Here is a 17016-nt window from a genome sequence, read left to right as displayed (position 1 = left end):
AGACGACCTGAATAAACATTTATCCAAAGAGGACATACAAATGGCCAACAGACATATGAAAAAATGCTCAACATCACTAATCATCAGAGAATGCAAATAAAAACCACAATGAGATATCACCTCACCCCAGTCAGAATGGCTTTCATCAACAAGACAAATAGTTACAAGTGTTGGGAGAGGCTGTGGAGAAAAAGGAACCTCATACACTTGTTGGTGGGAATGCAGACTGGTGCAGCCGTTATGGAAGGCAGTGTGGAGGTTCCTCAAAAAATTAAAAATGGAATTATCATATGACCCAGCAATCCCTCTCCGAGGTATCTACCAAAAAATCTGAAAACATTTATCTGTAAAGATATTTGTGCTCCGATGTTCATTGCATCTTTATTTATGGTGGCCCAAAACATGGAAACAACCAAAGTGTCCTTCCATAGGTGATTGAATAAAGAAGTTGTGGTATATACACACAATGGAATACTGTTTTGCCATAAGGAAAAATGAAATACTGTCATTTGTGACAACATGGATGCATCCTGAGATTACAATGCTAAGCAACATAAGTCAGACAAAAAGTCGAGAAACGTGATTTCACTGATATGTGGTATATAACACTGAAACAACAAAGGAACAAAACAAATGAAGAAACAAAAACTCATAGACACAGACAATAGTTTAGTGGTTACCAGAGGATAAGAGGGACGGGGTGGGGAGTGGATGAAGGTAAAAGGGATCAAATATATGGTGATGGAAGGAGAATTGACTCTGGGTGGTGAATACACAGTGTGATACAGATGATGTATTACTGAATTGTACACCTGAAATCTATGTAACTTTACCAACACTTGTCACCCCAATAAACTTTAATTTAAAGAAAACACATAGAAAAATAAAAATATATCAAAATATTAGTAGTAATTAACTGTAAGAGAAAAAATTATGAATGTTCTTTATTTCCTTATTTATGAGTTTCTGCATTTTCAAATTTTCAATAAAATAATCAATTATTAAAAAAAAAAAAAAGGCAAATTGTCAGGCCCAAGCCAGACTACTGACTCAAGAACCCTGTGGAGGGGCTTAGTAACTTAACAAGCCCCCCATGCGATTCTCATGCACAACAAAGTCTGAGGGCCATTCATTATGCCATGTTCACATTTCTGTTAAAAGAACCTTCCTGGGAGGAGATTGTAGGAAAGCAACTGCCAGGTCTATTAACAGTCAAGATAACAGCCTGCAGTTTTTAAAGATAAAAACAACTTCCTCACTCTTGTAAGCCAAGTGAACTAATAATAATTTCAGTTTGTCTTTCATTTCAGATATCCTTGGAAGGTGTTAATTACTGTTTTTGTCTGCCTTAATCATTGCATTATACATAATTCTAACCCAGCAATTCCTAGAGTGTGTTTGTGAATATAAGAGTGTTAAGAGTGTCACAGTGTTATGGGAACAAACTGAAACAATCATGCTGGGCACAGTAGGAAATGGAAAGGTAATTAAATATTGTTTGACTATGTTCTCCACAGAGCTGGAAATGCTCTCCAGGTTTGTAGATTGAACAAATGAATAGGAAAAATGGGGCAAGCTTCTTGACATTTTTGTTGCAAGTCTGTGGGGACAGAGCCCCAGAAAGCAGTTTCCAGGCTCTCGGCCTCATGTGGAGAGGTGCTGGCTCGGATAGTGGATGGCCGTCAGCTGTGGCTGGTTGGCCATCAGCTGTAGCCATTAAGCCATTGGCCACTGATATAACTGCCGCGGCTACGGAGGGGAGCCGAGGAGAGTGAAGGAGGAGACTGAAGGAGAGTAAGGAGAGTCGAGGACAGTTGGTCGGTTGGCAGCAAAGCGGACAGCAGATCGCACGTCGTGTAAATCCAGCCTCCAGTGAGACCATAGTGGTATGACTCCCCTACCTATGGTTCCATGGGTGTTCCTTTTTGGCCTCACCATGTCCTGCATTCTTATGTGGGGAGCGGGAGCAGAGACCCTGCAGGCCGCCCCGCCGGACGCCCCACACGACCAAGTCCTTTAAACACTTTTGGGATCTAACTACTCTAGAAAATAGAAAGTCCAAGTGAAGGCTTGACTCCATGAACCAAAGTTCTCATGCCCTAATTTGTGGTTATACAATCCTTTATCATCCATCCCTATTTATCAGCCATTTCTCAATTAAATCTCTGGAGCTGGAGAAGGTATCACTGCCCAGAACTATATCCCGATAGAGATCTCTTTCCCTCTTGCAAGACTGAGATGGGTTACTGAATCTCGCAACCAATCATATGAATGAGAAAAGTAGGACAGAGAAAGAGCACAGAAACTTCTGAGATAGTAGTTCTCAATCTTGTCTGCAGATCACAATCACCTGGGGGAGCTTTAAAGAAATACTCATGCCTGGGTCCCTTCCCTCACTTCTATTTTTCCCCACAGAGATTATGATTCAATCTGGGTTCTGAGCTGGACATCAGAATTTTTATAAACTCACCATGTGAATGTAATTTCCAGGGAGGGTTGGGAACCACTGCTTTATGGGAAGGCAAGATTGTTCACTTTAGGTCAGCCTTCTGAGGACTCTGGCTGGGACCTCAATTTACTGCAAGAGCTAATGACCATCTTGAAAAATGGCTCTCCAATGTGACACTGAAGATGTGATCATATTCCATCACTAGAGGGCGAAGTTTCCTCATTTTCAACATTTAATACAGTATTATTGCCTCAGGTTAAGAATTCAATCAGGTTCCTCCCACTTAAAAAAAAAGCTGAATAATTACATTTTAATGAAGGTACACTAAAGCCTGACTTTCAGGAATGTCAGTTCCATCCTATTTTTGAAATGAGGGTTTGAGAGGCTATTACTAAAAGAGTTCCTTTCATTTGCCACATGTCCTCTTCCTAAAAGGTTTGTTTTATAGGCTATATATATTGTTTTTACAGATGCATGGCTTTGCTGCATAGCCAATGTTACCAAACAGGAGGTAGGGCTTGATATCTGATTAAGATTTGATTACTTTCTAATTCAGAAAGTGAAACAATAAATTTCTCAGTTTTTAAATCATTTGATTTTTGTATCTTGAAATCAAAATTTTGCATTTCTAACAAGCTCCTAGGTGATACCAAAACTGAGGCTGCTGGTAGAGAACTACACTGTGAGTAGTGGGAGGTAGAGAATCCTGGCGGCAGATACTGACTCCTCTTCTGAAGATATCCTAAGATCTTAACTCACACTGATAACATATCTATCTGTCCATCCATCCATCCATCCATCCATTCCCACGAAAACAGAAAGATCACAAACACACTGGATTCCAAATTGGCTGTGTTATACTTAGTTGGTTGCTTCTGAAAAATATTCTTAATCTCAACCCCAGAAGATTATGATCAATAGGAGTGGAGAAGGGCTCAGGAATTTGTATTTTTAACAATTACCCAGAAGATGTGGCTAGAGCCCTCTGCTTTTGAAAATCATTGTTTTTCAAAGATTTTCCTTTACGGACAGATAGACCAAGGCCAGAAGAGGAGAAGGGAACTTTCAAAGTTAGTCACAGAACAAACCAGGATCCAGGTTCTCCTGGCTCTGCTACGTTGAGACATTGCTACTTGTTAGGAATTAATATGCATGCTTGATTCTAATTCTCATGCTATGTCATTGATGGGTCTATAACTAGTTTCCAAAGATAGTCCACAATAAACCATGATTCTCAACATTCACACCTGTGTATTGTCCCCTCCCATATTCAACCTGGGCTGGCCCCATAACCTGCTTTAATGGACAGAATGCTCTGGAAGTAAGGCTGTTTAACTTCAGAGGCTGAGCCTTAGGTTTGTAGTTCCCTCATCCTTCCATCTTGGAAAACTCCACCTTGAACCCAGACATCACTCCATTAGGAAGTTCAAGCAGCCATGTGGAAACGTCCACATAGGGAAGAACCAAGAGGAAGAACGAAGGCCTAGATCAACGTCCTCAACTGCGCTCACAGCCAACAGCCCATCACTAACTTCCCAGCTATATGAATGAGGCCACTTTGGACCTTCTAGTCATCCACTCCATGGAGTATAACTGTCCACTCAATTCCCAGAATATAAAACAATTGTTTTTTGAAGCCCCTCAGTTTTGAGGTGAGTATTATACCACAAGAGATAACTGAAGCAAGAGGAGAAGAAATCCCCTTACCTATTAGGCTGTAAACAGATTCGGTCATAGCCCGTGAGCTCACACAAATCCTTCTCCAGCTCTTGGAAAAGCTGCTGGTACCCTTGAGCTTGGTCCAGAGGCACAAACGGGTGGATGTTTGCAAATTCACTCCATGTGATTGGCTGAAAAGCAAGAAGAGAGAAAACATATGCATATATACATATTGCAATACCAGTAGCAATACTAACTTTGATGATGATGACGCTGAGGATGATGATGGTTGCAAGAGCTAACACAGAGTGCTTACTATGTGCCAGGCACTGTTCTCAGCACTTTATATTCATTAATTTAACTCTCATCACAATCTTACAAGGACTGTCTTCATTTTACAAGTGGGCCAGAGTCCCGGAAAGGGAACTTATACAAAAATATAGCCTTTTTCTATCTTTTTAGGAACAAAAAGGCCCCAAAATAGATTTATATCCATGAAACCCAATGAGTTGTTTCAAGTATAATTTATTCAAACTCTTACGTAGCACGTATATTATTCTCTCTTCATTAGGCAGAACACCAACAGAAAAGAAAATGGGGGAAAACTTATCACAATATAAAATGATTTCCTTTGCCTGATATGATTTGTCACATCAGAATAATCCTATGAAAATAAAGGAACACAATGGCATTGCTAAAATGGATCCTAGTCTAATAGAGATACTTACCAACCATAGCAGCAAGTCATACAAATCTTCTGTTGGCACAAGAAATAAATTAAAACCTCAAATCTCTATCCTTCTGGCCCTGTGAATGGATTTCTAGAAAGAAGGCTTAAGATTCTTAATTCTACCTGAGCTTAAGAATTACAAATTGACAAAAATAAAAGCTTTTAACATGGAAGGTTTAAAAAAAGAGTGGGGAAGGTAGGCGGAAAGAATATTGTTTAATTATTTTAATATTTAAAAATAATTTTACTCATAAATTTAAATGATCAGGTTGTGATAAAATTAGGGTTTCTGCCAAGATTGTTGAATAGCAAGATAAAGGATGATGAAAGTAGTTATTAAATCACAGTGCTAGTAGTAGCTTTCTCTAGTGATCTGCTTACATACAAACCAGGCATGTTCCCTCTGTAACAGAAGTGACCTACTTACTGTGAGTTCAGCTGAACTGTTGAGCTTCATGGTACAGGACCCCTTTAAGAAGATATAGCCAAAAGGTATCACATTAGTGATTTCCTATCATATGTCTGATCAGCCCACCAATCTCCCCACATGGCCACCCCGTCATCCTTCTTGCAGCATGTTAGATGTGACCCAGGAAGGTGGGATCAGGGTGGGGTTAGAAGTGGGACTAAAAGCAATGATTACCAGTGGAATCATGCTGTGAACAAGGGAAATGTCTTTGTTTTCTAATTTCTTCATATATCGAACAATATTTGTTTCTGAATGATAGCTGTGAAGACAAAACACATGATTTGGACCAATATAACTAGGTAAGACTCCATACATGTCCTCCTGAAAGATAAGACACATTGAGATATACCTTCAGCATACAGATCAAATTGAGCCACGGCCAACATGCCAACAAAGCATCAGCGGGAAAGGCATGGAGCCCCCCCAAACCTCAGACGATGCCCCAGGATAAGAAGCTGCCTGTAGGCATGAGAGGAACTTCGGGAAGAAGAGGCTGTTGACTTGCTGGGTGTGCTCTTCAGCTCGTACCCATGCATCCAAACTCCCCTCTTCCTGATGAGCAGGATTAGGGCTTACAGGACCAAGGGAGCAGGGCCAGCAGGAAATAACATGCGCTTTGCCCACGTCAGAAGTGGGATCCTTCCAGTGATGATTCAGTAGGGAGCCACCATAACCCGGCCATGTCACGGTCGGCGTCGGAAGCCACTCTCCAGTGTGCTCACAAGCCGCGACACAATGCACAAGTCACACTAGTCACACAAACCTGTTGAAGACTTGATTTGTGAGGAACGGGCTAGTTCTCTGGAAGGCAGTCCCCAGAATACCTCTCTGCTCCTCACCCATGCTTTCAGCAATCAACTCCTGCATGGAGAGACCACAGAAACTAAGCAGGAATTGTGCCTGGAACCACATGTGGACCCCGAGGCCTCCAGTCAGCGTGGATCCTGACAGAGCACCAGAAATCCCCTCCCACCCACTCACCACGCCCCCCCCCCCCCCCCCGCATATGGCATGGTGTCATGTGACGGGTCAGGAGTCACGAATGGTGGCAACTCTTCAGAGCACTGTTTTTAAGTCCTATTGACCTTAACCACAGAAAACAGGAAAATTGTACAATGTTTACTGCAAAAAATAAGTTGGTATCTTCTGTATGTTCCTTGAATAATAAGCAAGTCCCAGTAAATTATTTTAAAAGACTAACAAAAAAGATGACCATGATATCACGCATGTAAGTGTTCTCACTTGACACTGCTCTTTTGTCTTTGAGAACAATTCTAATAAAATACAAGTGCCAAGTCCATTCAAATGGTGCTGAGAAAAGTAGATATACACGTGCAAAAGAATGAAGTTGGATCTTTATCTTATACCATATACAAAAACTAACTTGAAATGAATTAAGGACCTACATTTAAAAGCTATAATAACCATAAAACTCTTAGAAAAAAACATAAGAGCAAACCTGCATGACCTTGGATTTGGCAATGGTTTCTTAAATGTGACACCAAAAGCATAAGCAACAAAAGAAAAAAAAGATAAAATAGACTCATTAAAATTAAAAACTTTTGCACATCAAAAGAAACTATCAAGAGAGCTAAGAGACAAACCATAGACTGGAAAAAATATTTGCAAATTGTATATCTGATAAGGGTTTAACATGTAGAATATATAATTAAATAGATGGCTCGCTCCTCCTTCTGCCTCAAGCTGGTAGTCCGGCCATCTAGAGGCTTCAATAGACGCTCCATAAATATTCCTGAAATGCGTAGTAGAACAAATGACTATGATCAAATTTAGCACAGAACTCGAGAGGGAAGATGCTCATTCAGTCCTGTTTATTAAAGTTTAAAAGAGAACAGTGTGTTACTTCTTTGATGATTGACATTTGTCCCCTGATACTGAAGTCCTCTCTCAAAGAGGATACAGAAAACTGGGACAGAACCATTGAACCCTCTAGAACCTATTTCAACTTCTTTAGTAAATGCTTCCTTTCATTGATTCATTCGACAAACATTTGTTGAGTGCTTCCTATGCACTAGGCCATGTAGTGTTGTGATTGACACCTTGCCTCAGGTCTGGACACCTCTCTTTCATTCTCATTCCATTTCATTGTTTTAGAAACCAACTCAGTCACACTCAACTGCTTGTAATTCTCATGTAATCTCTCTCCTCCGAGCTTTTGTGGCTGCTTTTCCCAGTGTCTAGAACACCTCTGGCTGTATCCTCCTTCTCCTCAGTTGTGACATCTTAGTCTGGATAACTCTTACTCATCTTCCAGATCTCCGCTTAGGACAATTTCTTCCAAGTTTTGGTGAGGAGCCCCTCCTCTGTGCTCAAAGAGCATCTTGAGACATCACCCACTACACACATCAGCTGGATTGCAATCTTGGGCTTGTTTGAATCCTTGTTAGACTATAAGCTCCATAAGCACAGGAACCATGTCTAATTCACCACTGTCCTCAGGGCCTAGCATAGTACCTGGAGCATATTAGGTCTTCAATAAATATTTGTTATATGAATGAATATCATAATTTTCCCAAAATTGACATACCCAGATGCCAGTGTCATGAATCTCCTTATTAGGGACCGTTTCAGTTAAACACTGTTAACAATCCTACCAACTAGTTTGGCAGCACAGTCCTAGGGCCCACAGCAGTGACCTTTAACTATCAGCAGTCAAAGTAGCAAAGGACAATCAGTGGCATAATTTTAACAGCAGGCCACCCAATGTCACATGTGAGCCTCCTCTCCCTCACACTCAGGCCCACAAGAGGCAAAAGCCACCTTTGACACGACCTCAAATCGTCTTTCTGAAGAACACATTTTCATTTCACTTACGGCAGACGATTCACAGCCAAAGATCCACAGCAAGTCATCCAAATCTTTTTCATTGACTGTTTCATCCAGAGAAATACCAAGCTAGAAAAGTGAAAAGGAAAGAGAAAACATCAGATCTAAATGCCAAGACAAGTGAAGAATCCCCAAGAGAGACCAAAGGGGAGATGGTGCTGCGCAAAACTCCCAGGCATTCTGAAATACCAGGGTACAGTTTTATCTAAATTGGCTCTTAGGCAAAGACAACCAGACCAGTCCCAGATTTCACAGGGTTTAGAGTTTTAGAAGCCACTTCTGACTCTGGCTGCAGGACACTCTTACTGGGACTGGACATGCTCACCTTTTTCTTCCTTCACTTACTTTATTAGATCACCTATCATAGCCTTTACCTCGAATAGTCTTATTATGGAGAGGAGTATCATGAGGCCTTAGAGTCCCATAAATGAAAACACAAAGTCTTAAGGAAAGCTGAGCATGAATTTTCCTTTAAAGGGTCACAATGTTCTAAACTGGAAATGAAAATTGTTTATAAAAAAAACATTGTGCCCACAAAGATTGTGTTCCAATATTGCTGTTTCAAAAATAAACAGCAAAGCTTTTAATGAGCAAAGTCATGAAAAATGTATACATAGGGTTGTAAAAACAAAACAAAACACAGAACTGAAAGTTTGACTTACTGCGCCATCCTCAAAAAGTCGAAAATTGATTTGCCGCTGAGCGGCCCTGCCCAAGACCTCCTTCACTGAGCAGCCACACTGAATCTTCAAAGTATCAAAGAACAAGTCGTGCTGAAGTTGGTGCCCTGCTCGCTTGAGACCTAGACAAGATAAAAGACCCTCCAGTTTCCGGAAAGAAACCTGTTCCTCCGCCATTGACATTTCACAGAGAAATAAAGAGGTAAATCCTACTATAACTAAAACATAGTCTGTTCCTGACCTACCCTGTGTCTTAGTGGCTGCTTTGAAAAAATTAACTCTTTATTACTATACTATAGAAAACTGTAAAATATATTAGGTTGGTGCAAAAGTAATTGTGGTCTAAAAGGTTAAAAATATTGCAAAAACCGCGATTACTTTTGCACCAGCCTAATACCGTGTTTCCCTGAAAATAAGATCGAACCAGACAATCAGCTCTAATGCGGTTTTTGGAGCAAAAATTAATATAAGACCCGGTATTATATTATATTATATTATATTATATTATATTATATTATATTATTATTTTATTATATTATATTAATTATATTAATTATATTATATTATATTATATTATAGACCCGGTCTCATATTATAGTGAAATAAGACTGGGTCTTACATTAATTTTTGCTCAAAAGACGCGTTAGAGCTTATTCTCCAGCTAGGTCTTATTTTCAAGGAAACACGGTACATAAAAAAGGGGAGAGGAATCACCATCCAGAAATAACTAGTAGTTACATTCTGGTATATATTCCTCTAGAAGTTGTGTGTGTGTGGTAGGTCACATACATATATTTCCTTACCCTTTAAAAATTTTTTTAATATATCATGATAATTTTGCTTTTCTACCAATCAAAACCCATCATTATTTTTAAGGGCTGTTTATGTTCAAACTTACAGATGTACCATAATCTAACTAATTACTTATTATTGGGCATTTAGGCTATTTTCAAGATTGTGTAATTCTAAACAGTATTTCAATGGACACCCTTTACAGCCCTATCTGATGATTTCCTTTGGATATATTCCTAGAAGTAGAATTTCTGGATCAAATTGTCAGCACATTTTAGAAGGTTTTGATCATATTAAGTGCTCTATAAAAGTCATACCAATTATCAGCATTCTCTTTCATCTTTGACAGTGTAATGGGAGAAAAATTATTTTATTGTTTCAATTTACATTTCCTTGAGTAATAGTGAGGTTGAAATTATATATGTTCATTGACGACTTATTTGTGTAGTTATTTCTTTTAAAATTATACTTAATGTCCTTTGCCCATTTTTCTCTGAGGGTTTTATATCATTCTCATGTATGGGATGTGGGGAGTGAATAAGAGCTCTCCATATTAAAAAGACTAACTCAGTCTGTCGCAGAAGTTGAACATATTCCCAGTTCTTTATTTGACTTTCGGTTCTATATACAGTATGCACATGCAATGAGTTTTCAATTTCACTTACTCATGTATATCAGTGCTGTTATGCACCAAAGTTTTAAAACAGGTACCTGACTCACCTTCAAACAAAATCAAAGTGGCATTATGTACCCTTCTAGCAATATGCTCCAGCCCACGGGAACCATGGTAGATTGCAAACATGGCAGCCATATTCGCCAAGAGAGCCTAAAATGACAGAGAACATTTAAAGAATCATGTTCAACAATGTGATGGAAGCTGATTAGCGGGAGGGACTATTATTTTCACTTGAGAGAAGAAAATAGAAAACAGAGACAAAGCAACATGACAGATTTCCTGCATTCTCCATGATGGTCAGAGACCATCTATAACATGCCTGAACACCTGCGGGGGAAATACAGCATGCAGGGTGCTCTGGAGTAACTACGCTAAACCTTCGTATTTGACCATTATAAAAGGGTTCCACGTAATATAATCATGTCACACATAAAGGGGAAGATCAGGCTGTCATCAAACATCCAAATGCAAAATTTAATGTTGGAAGACAAGAGAGCAATAAAGGGCTCAGGAAAAGAAAAAAGGGAGATCTAAGAATTTTGTATTCAATCAAACAGTTCCTCAAGGATAAAAGCAACAAAAATTTTCAAAACCAGAAGAACTCAGGGAATATAATTCTCCTAAGGCCTTAAATAAAGTACTAGAGGCTGAATCTGAACAACCAAGAGATGAATGGGAAAATATGTGGCAAAGAACTCCCAAAGATAAAAATGCAGGAGGCAGGAGAATAAAACCAAAATGAGTTGGCAGGACATATATTAAAAAAGGAAAACCAGAACCTACTGGCTTATTTCCTGCTGACATCAAGGTCACTTACTTAGATAAATATATATATCTCTTGACTATTGGATTGAAGTTTCATGAAAATATTTACAGGGAAGTGTGTGTTCCAGTGTGACAGAAAACAGAAAGGAATGGCATTGGATTCTCTCAGAGATAAGGGACACAGTTCCAAAGATGCTTCAGTGAAGGAGTCCTGCTTGGGAAGCAAGGAAGGGACCTCTGTGATGGCACCTCGGGCTGGGGAAGAGGATAAAAAGAGGATGGCTAGGGCCAGAAGCCAAAAAGAGCATCACCTTAGGGGAAAGTGACAGCGGCCCACCACTTGCTTCTCCTCCTCTTGGCCCCGTCCCTCACCTGTTTTTTCACCTTAGATCCGGCCAGTAAGCAGCCTTCTAACCACATAATATCATCCTAAGTTACTTGTGCAAACTCAAGCCTCCAAAGACATAGAGTGTCCAAAGAACAACTCAAAAGCTATCAGTCATCTCTTAACAAAAGAGAATAATTTCAAGCTAACAAAGAGAATGGCACTGGAGTTACAGGCAATTGTTTTATGCAACCAATCATGAAAAGGAAATGCATGAAATACAACAGATAATATAGAGATTTCCAGAATCAAAAGGTGAAAATCAAGGAAGACAAGAGTATGGTGATCTCCGGGGTAAACATCACTTAAATAATTACTGAAAAAGATAGAGCCTTTTATAATCCAAGTTAAAAAATGAAACATCAGCTATAATGAACTGGAATAAATTAAAATGTACAAACATAAGATTTGTTTATTGTAGACAGCTCCAGTTCACTTGGGAAATTCTAAAACCCTTATGTATTTATGATCAGACACCTTGTGGAAGAACATGACCAGAAAGGGCAAGATAGGAGCAGTCAGCTGCAGAGAAAGGGAAAATCTGCAAGCAGAGAATTCAACAAATGGAGGGTAAACTACAGAAAGTAAAGGCATCGTATAAAGATCCATTTGCTGTCAAAAGAGGAAAAGACTGTGACAACCGGCTCATTCCTACGATACTAGAAGAGCTCTTCCCTGAAAAGAAGCAGCCACCTTCCAGAGGCAAAAAAAAGATCATACAAGAAAATCAATGAGGAAACTGCTCCAAAGACCAATGGCTATAGAACCAACTATAAAAAGACCTTGTCATCTACTACTGCCTTCCTGGAAAGATTTTCTAAAACCTGGTCGTGGTGCTTTGAGCCAATGCCCTGAGAGGGAAGAGCATCTGTGAGCTCTCCCTCCTTCTCTGACCTTGAATGCTAGAGATGAACCGAGAATAGATCACATGCTCAGCAGGGGCTCTGCACCTGATCCTAGGAGTTGGCTGGATATTAGAAAACGCCGCTCCCCCTGACCTGAGCCCTTGGGCAACTTCCAGGTAACTCCTCTTCTTTACCCCACCCACTTGAGGAATGCCTATCAGTAAGAGTACCCTATGACCACGACCAGCTTGCCAATCTGGACCATCCCCCTCAAGTACAGTCACCTCAAGATCCTCACTTTGCCTTCCTCACCCTATCCTGGAGGGCCTCCATCGCAGCCCAAAGAAACGGCACCCAATCACCACCCATAATAAACTTGCCCTATGGACAAGAATGCTAGAGACCTTGAAGTGTGAAGGGTATGCATGCACAGAGCACCAGTAAAATACATTGTATTTTGGTTCTGACATGACCATAAGATTTCTCTACCAATAAGATCTTAACACTTCTGGTATGCACACTGCTCAGTAGGTGGTGAATAAATTAAAGAACAACTGAGTGGCTGAATGAGTAGTTCACTTCTATAGATATAAGGCATTCATTCAATGTGCCGGTCAGGTATGTGATCTACCTGAGCGGTACAGATGTTGCTGGTAGCCTTGTCTCTCCGGATGTGTTGCTCCCTGGTTTGAAGAGCAAGGCGATACACTTCTTTCCCGGTGGCATCTCTGAGCCAAGAATAAAACACCCAATTAGCACAGATAATCATAGCACCAGGAGTTCTCATAAATGGACCTTCTTCTTTTCTTCCCAGGTTGAAGTAAATGTAGCAAATTTACTTGGGCCATAAAGTAACAATTTCCAAATCATCCTCTTTAAAATAGGACTATGCATTTTTAGTTTGCACTTTGAGGCACCAAGAGATATGTATATACAACAAGGCTGGAAACCTTAAAAGGAAATTTTCCAGGAATTACCCAGCCTAATATTCATATAATAATGGTGATTGAGAATTAACTTTAACTCTGGGCTGCTTGGCAGACTCAGGATAAAGGGAAATATCAGACAAAGGAAACAGCATTTCTGTACTAAAAATCTGAAGTGACTATCTACAAATAAAAATGATGTTAATCAACTTATCTGTCCCTAATAAAATTTTTCCCTTCCTAATGCAATTAAAAATTTGGATAAACACAAAGATTTAGCAGACTTATCCTTTATTTCGTCAAAGTCTGGGGTCCATTTTCCAGAAGTGTAAGTTCAATATAAAAATTATTGGGTTAATTAATCGCTTCTCGGCCTTTTGGCTAAGATCAAGTGTAAAAATTATTGGGTTAATAATTAACATTAAAATTTTTGAATTAGAAAGCCCTTTGCCTCATTTTGTCTAGTGAAGAAACATCACGGAAAGAAGCGAATGTAAAAATACTTTAAGGAACTGTTATTTTTCCGCTAAAAAGTAAAGTGCCTTTTCCTATCCTGTGGCAAACTGAGAGTACTTTAGAATTTCACACCATCACATCTTCACTATTTCAGACCACTCACTGACTTTAATAGATCAGCTTTTATGAAATGTCAAAAAGATCATGCTAAATTTCCCAATAATATTCACGGCATTCATCGAAGTTGTTAATCTGAGGAGCTTCATCAGTTAGAAGCACTCAAGAAAGTACGTTTGGAAGTAACTCCAATGGCCCAGTGGCAGGCCTCTGGGAAAATAACATGGATCCTACTCGGTGTCTGCATGACAATCTCTCATTGCACCTTCTTTACATAATTATGTGGCATGACACCTCCAAGAAAGAAACTAGTTAGATACAAAACACACCCAAACTATTCAGTCTCTCCAGGCTTTCATCAATCTAAATAAATTCACTTATATGACTTCAGTACAAATATGTTGTGAATTATACACACTTTTTCAAATATGTACAAACTCATGGCATTTGAGAAGAGGCATTAACTCGTTCAGATCCAAACAGATTCTCTCTTCTGAATCTATGTTGTGCATTTCTTTAATCAACCCAAAATGACCCAGTAGAGTTCAAAGAGCAATCAACAACTTTTGTGATCAAGAGACAGAGCAGGGAAAACCATCACCACAAAAGTGGAGAAACATGAGCTGTTTACCTTGTCACTCCCACCATTCTTCCAGGTATCATCCTCACCAAGCTTTCTCTGACAGCAAAAAAGGCTGCATGTGGTCCACCATAGCCCAGTGGCACCCCAAATCTCTGTGAACTGCCCAGGGCAATGTCTACCCCAAATTCTCCCGGAGGCTTCAAGATACACAGAGCTAAAAGGTCAGTAGCGCAGCAAGCCAAGCTCTAGAAAGGAAACAAGAGAAAATGGACAAGGTTGTTACTTTCCCTGAGAGTAGTGGGAGAGTAACAAATTATCTCTATTATAGGCAGACTCAGCAGTGTTGGTTCATATCCCGTGAACTTCATTTATTCATTCATTCATTTAAAATACTTACTGAGTGCCTCCTATGTGCTAGGACTCAATGAACAAAACAAACTTGAAGAAGGGAGATAGGAGGAGACAGTTTTACCATTCCAGGTGATAAAGCTACAGAAAATGATAATAATAATTCAAAGTTGAGACATGCCCCCACAAGGAGATTTGCCTACCCCAGTCTGATGGGCTCTCTCTACGAGTTCGGCATAGTCTTCCACCTTCCCCTCCGTGTCTGGGTACTGGAACAGCACTCCACTGACGTCTTTTCCACTGAAGTCCATTTCATGGGGTAACTTCAGCTCAACGAGGACTCCAGCATATCTAGAAAGAGAGAAGACGAAGACCAATCACGTTTTTGGTTTACTAGGGAAAATCAAATTACCCACAGTTTCTTTTCCATGATACAGCATTCATACTCTGTCCTTCCTCAATGTCTCCCCACGACCCCATGCCAACAAACACACCCCAGTTCCACACCTGGCCCTTCAGTAATAACAGTGCTTCACACCAACTCAGTGCATTCAACGGCTCAGCTTCTGTTTTTCTCTTCCACCCTTACCACTCATCCCCCTTTCCTGTCTGAACCAGCTCCTGAGAGAAGACCAAAAACGTGGCTTCCTAGGGCTAAAGAACCAAAACCTGAACCAACAGAGACATGGCTACTTTCACACCGAATCAGTCTTAGGTGAATGGAAAAACCACCAGTAAGACAAGGAGGAGACCTTTCTTAGGTTCCTGAAACCATCTAATTCCAACATCCATGAGAAACCCCTTCTGAAGAGATGGTGGAATGGGTGGCAGGGAGATTACCCAGCTTTTACAAGGAGCAAGGAAACAAACACACCCACAAGTGGTAGATGTACTGTCTGTTTTATCTGATTAGAACACTAAGCAAATACAATAAACTTTCATCTGCATCATTTTATACCCACAACAGACTATAACTATGTTTGCAGGAACACACACAAAATCTTCACAGTTGTGTGAGAGTTCCATTTTTTCCGTCTGCTTTTCAAAGTTTCTGCAAAACTGTTGAAACTTTTAATATTTAAAATTTTCTTTTTGTGCTCGCTTCGGCAGCACATATACTAAAATTTTCTTTTTACAAAAACAGAATACAAAAAAAACGTTATTATAACTTAATACAAAGCAAAAGCAACTAAAGCCATTGTATTTTCCCCTCAACTCTGACATAGTTTACTTAACCAGCAAGATCCTGGGAAGAAAGTGGGAGGGAAAGTAAAACCCAGCAGCCCCAGTTTAAACCAGTTCACCTCCAATTAGTTTGGAAGTAAGTGAGAAAATCAGCCGAGATGAGCCTATTATTTCTGAGTTCAAAATATAAATAAAATTAATTACTTGGCTCGAGTCTGGATGACAGCTATTGTCTGTGGATGGCAACGAGGGTCAACAAAAAATTTCCTCCTCTTGTTGTGTCTGTTGAAAAGGAAAATCACATTTAAAGATGAACATTAAAGAAATAAGAGTACCTTCTAAGAATGTAAACCAAAGCTTGCACTTAGGTAAAGTCTAAGCATAGCACTGTGGGTGGGGGGGCGGGGGAGGAAGATTCTCCGGGAAGTAATCTCACAAGGTAATCCGATAATAAATTCTTAACTGGGCAGGTCACGGTGGGTAGTCATGCCCCAGGCATATAACTTCTTTAATAAAAGGTTTATCTTTGCCTTAAGATAAACCCACCGTTTCCTTGCATTTAAGTTAACACACCTTTGAAATAAGCCCTAAGCACAAGAAAGCATATCTCTTGTTGACTACCCTATAATCCAGTCTTCGCCTTGCTCCCCACACCTTGCTTCTTCCCACCCCTGTGTAATCTTCCTTACAGTCCCTCCTTAATTTCAAATGCATAAAAGAAGCTGCAAACCTGTTATTCTCTGGAGCCTTTGAGATCTTGCTCCCCAGCATATGTCATCAGTTTGGTTCAAACAAACTCACAAAAATTCTCTACAGGTTTGGACGTTTCTTATGTCAACAGTATAAAAACAATACTGAGTCCTTAATGATTGATAGTGACCATTGCTGAATAGATTTCTACTGAAATACAATTCTCATTCCAGCACCGTTTAGCAAAATCAGTGGTCGTGAATGGGAAAGTAGTGAGAAAGTGGATGAGGAAAAGATAGATGAAAATGAGTGAAAAGCTCAGAATAATAACCAGAATAATAACCAGGAGTGGGTAAGCAGCATTCCTTTGTAGCTGTCCATCCATGACAGGAGGAAGAGCCTAAACCCACCCTA

General features: G+C 39.8%; 1 protein-coding gene across 3 annotated transcripts in view; it reads right to left on the bottom strand.

Annotated features, from left to right (window-relative positions):
* The window catches only part of GLDC (glycine decarboxylase), a 68110-nt gene that overhangs the window by 32136 nt on the left and 18958 nt on the right, over positions 1-17016 (bottom strand). For all 3 annotated transcript variants that reach the window (XM_081066752.1, XM_081066754.1, XM_081066753.1), the window contains exons 5-15: positions 16117-16194; positions 14931-15078; positions 14428-14624; positions 12929-13025; positions 10347-10452; positions 8817-8956; positions 8143-8223; positions 6071-6168; positions 5482-5566; positions 5266-5307; positions 4157-4299 (exon numbers count right to left, since the gene is read on the bottom strand). In XM_081066752.1, the coding sequence (XP_080922878.1) occupies positions 4157-4299; positions 5266-5307; positions 5482-5566; positions 6071-6168; positions 8143-8223; positions 8817-8956; positions 10347-10452; positions 12929-13025; positions 14428-14624; positions 14931-15078; positions 16117-16194 (1215 nt within the window). The remainder of the gene's footprint in view (positions 1-4156; positions 4300-5265; positions 5308-5481; positions 5567-6070; positions 6169-8142; positions 8224-8816; positions 8957-10346; positions 10453-12928; positions 13026-14427; positions 14625-14930; positions 15079-16116; positions 16195-17016) is intronic.

The sequence above is a fragment of the Rhinolophus hipposideros genome, assembly GCF_964194185.1.
Source record: "Rhinolophus hipposideros genome assembly, chromosome: 11".
NCBI lineage: Eukaryota > Metazoa > Chordata > Mammalia > Chiroptera > Rhinolophidae > Rhinolophus > Rhinolophus hipposideros.
The sequence above is the reverse complement of the archived record's forward strand: the minus strand, read 5'-3'. Positions and strand labels throughout refer to the sequence as shown.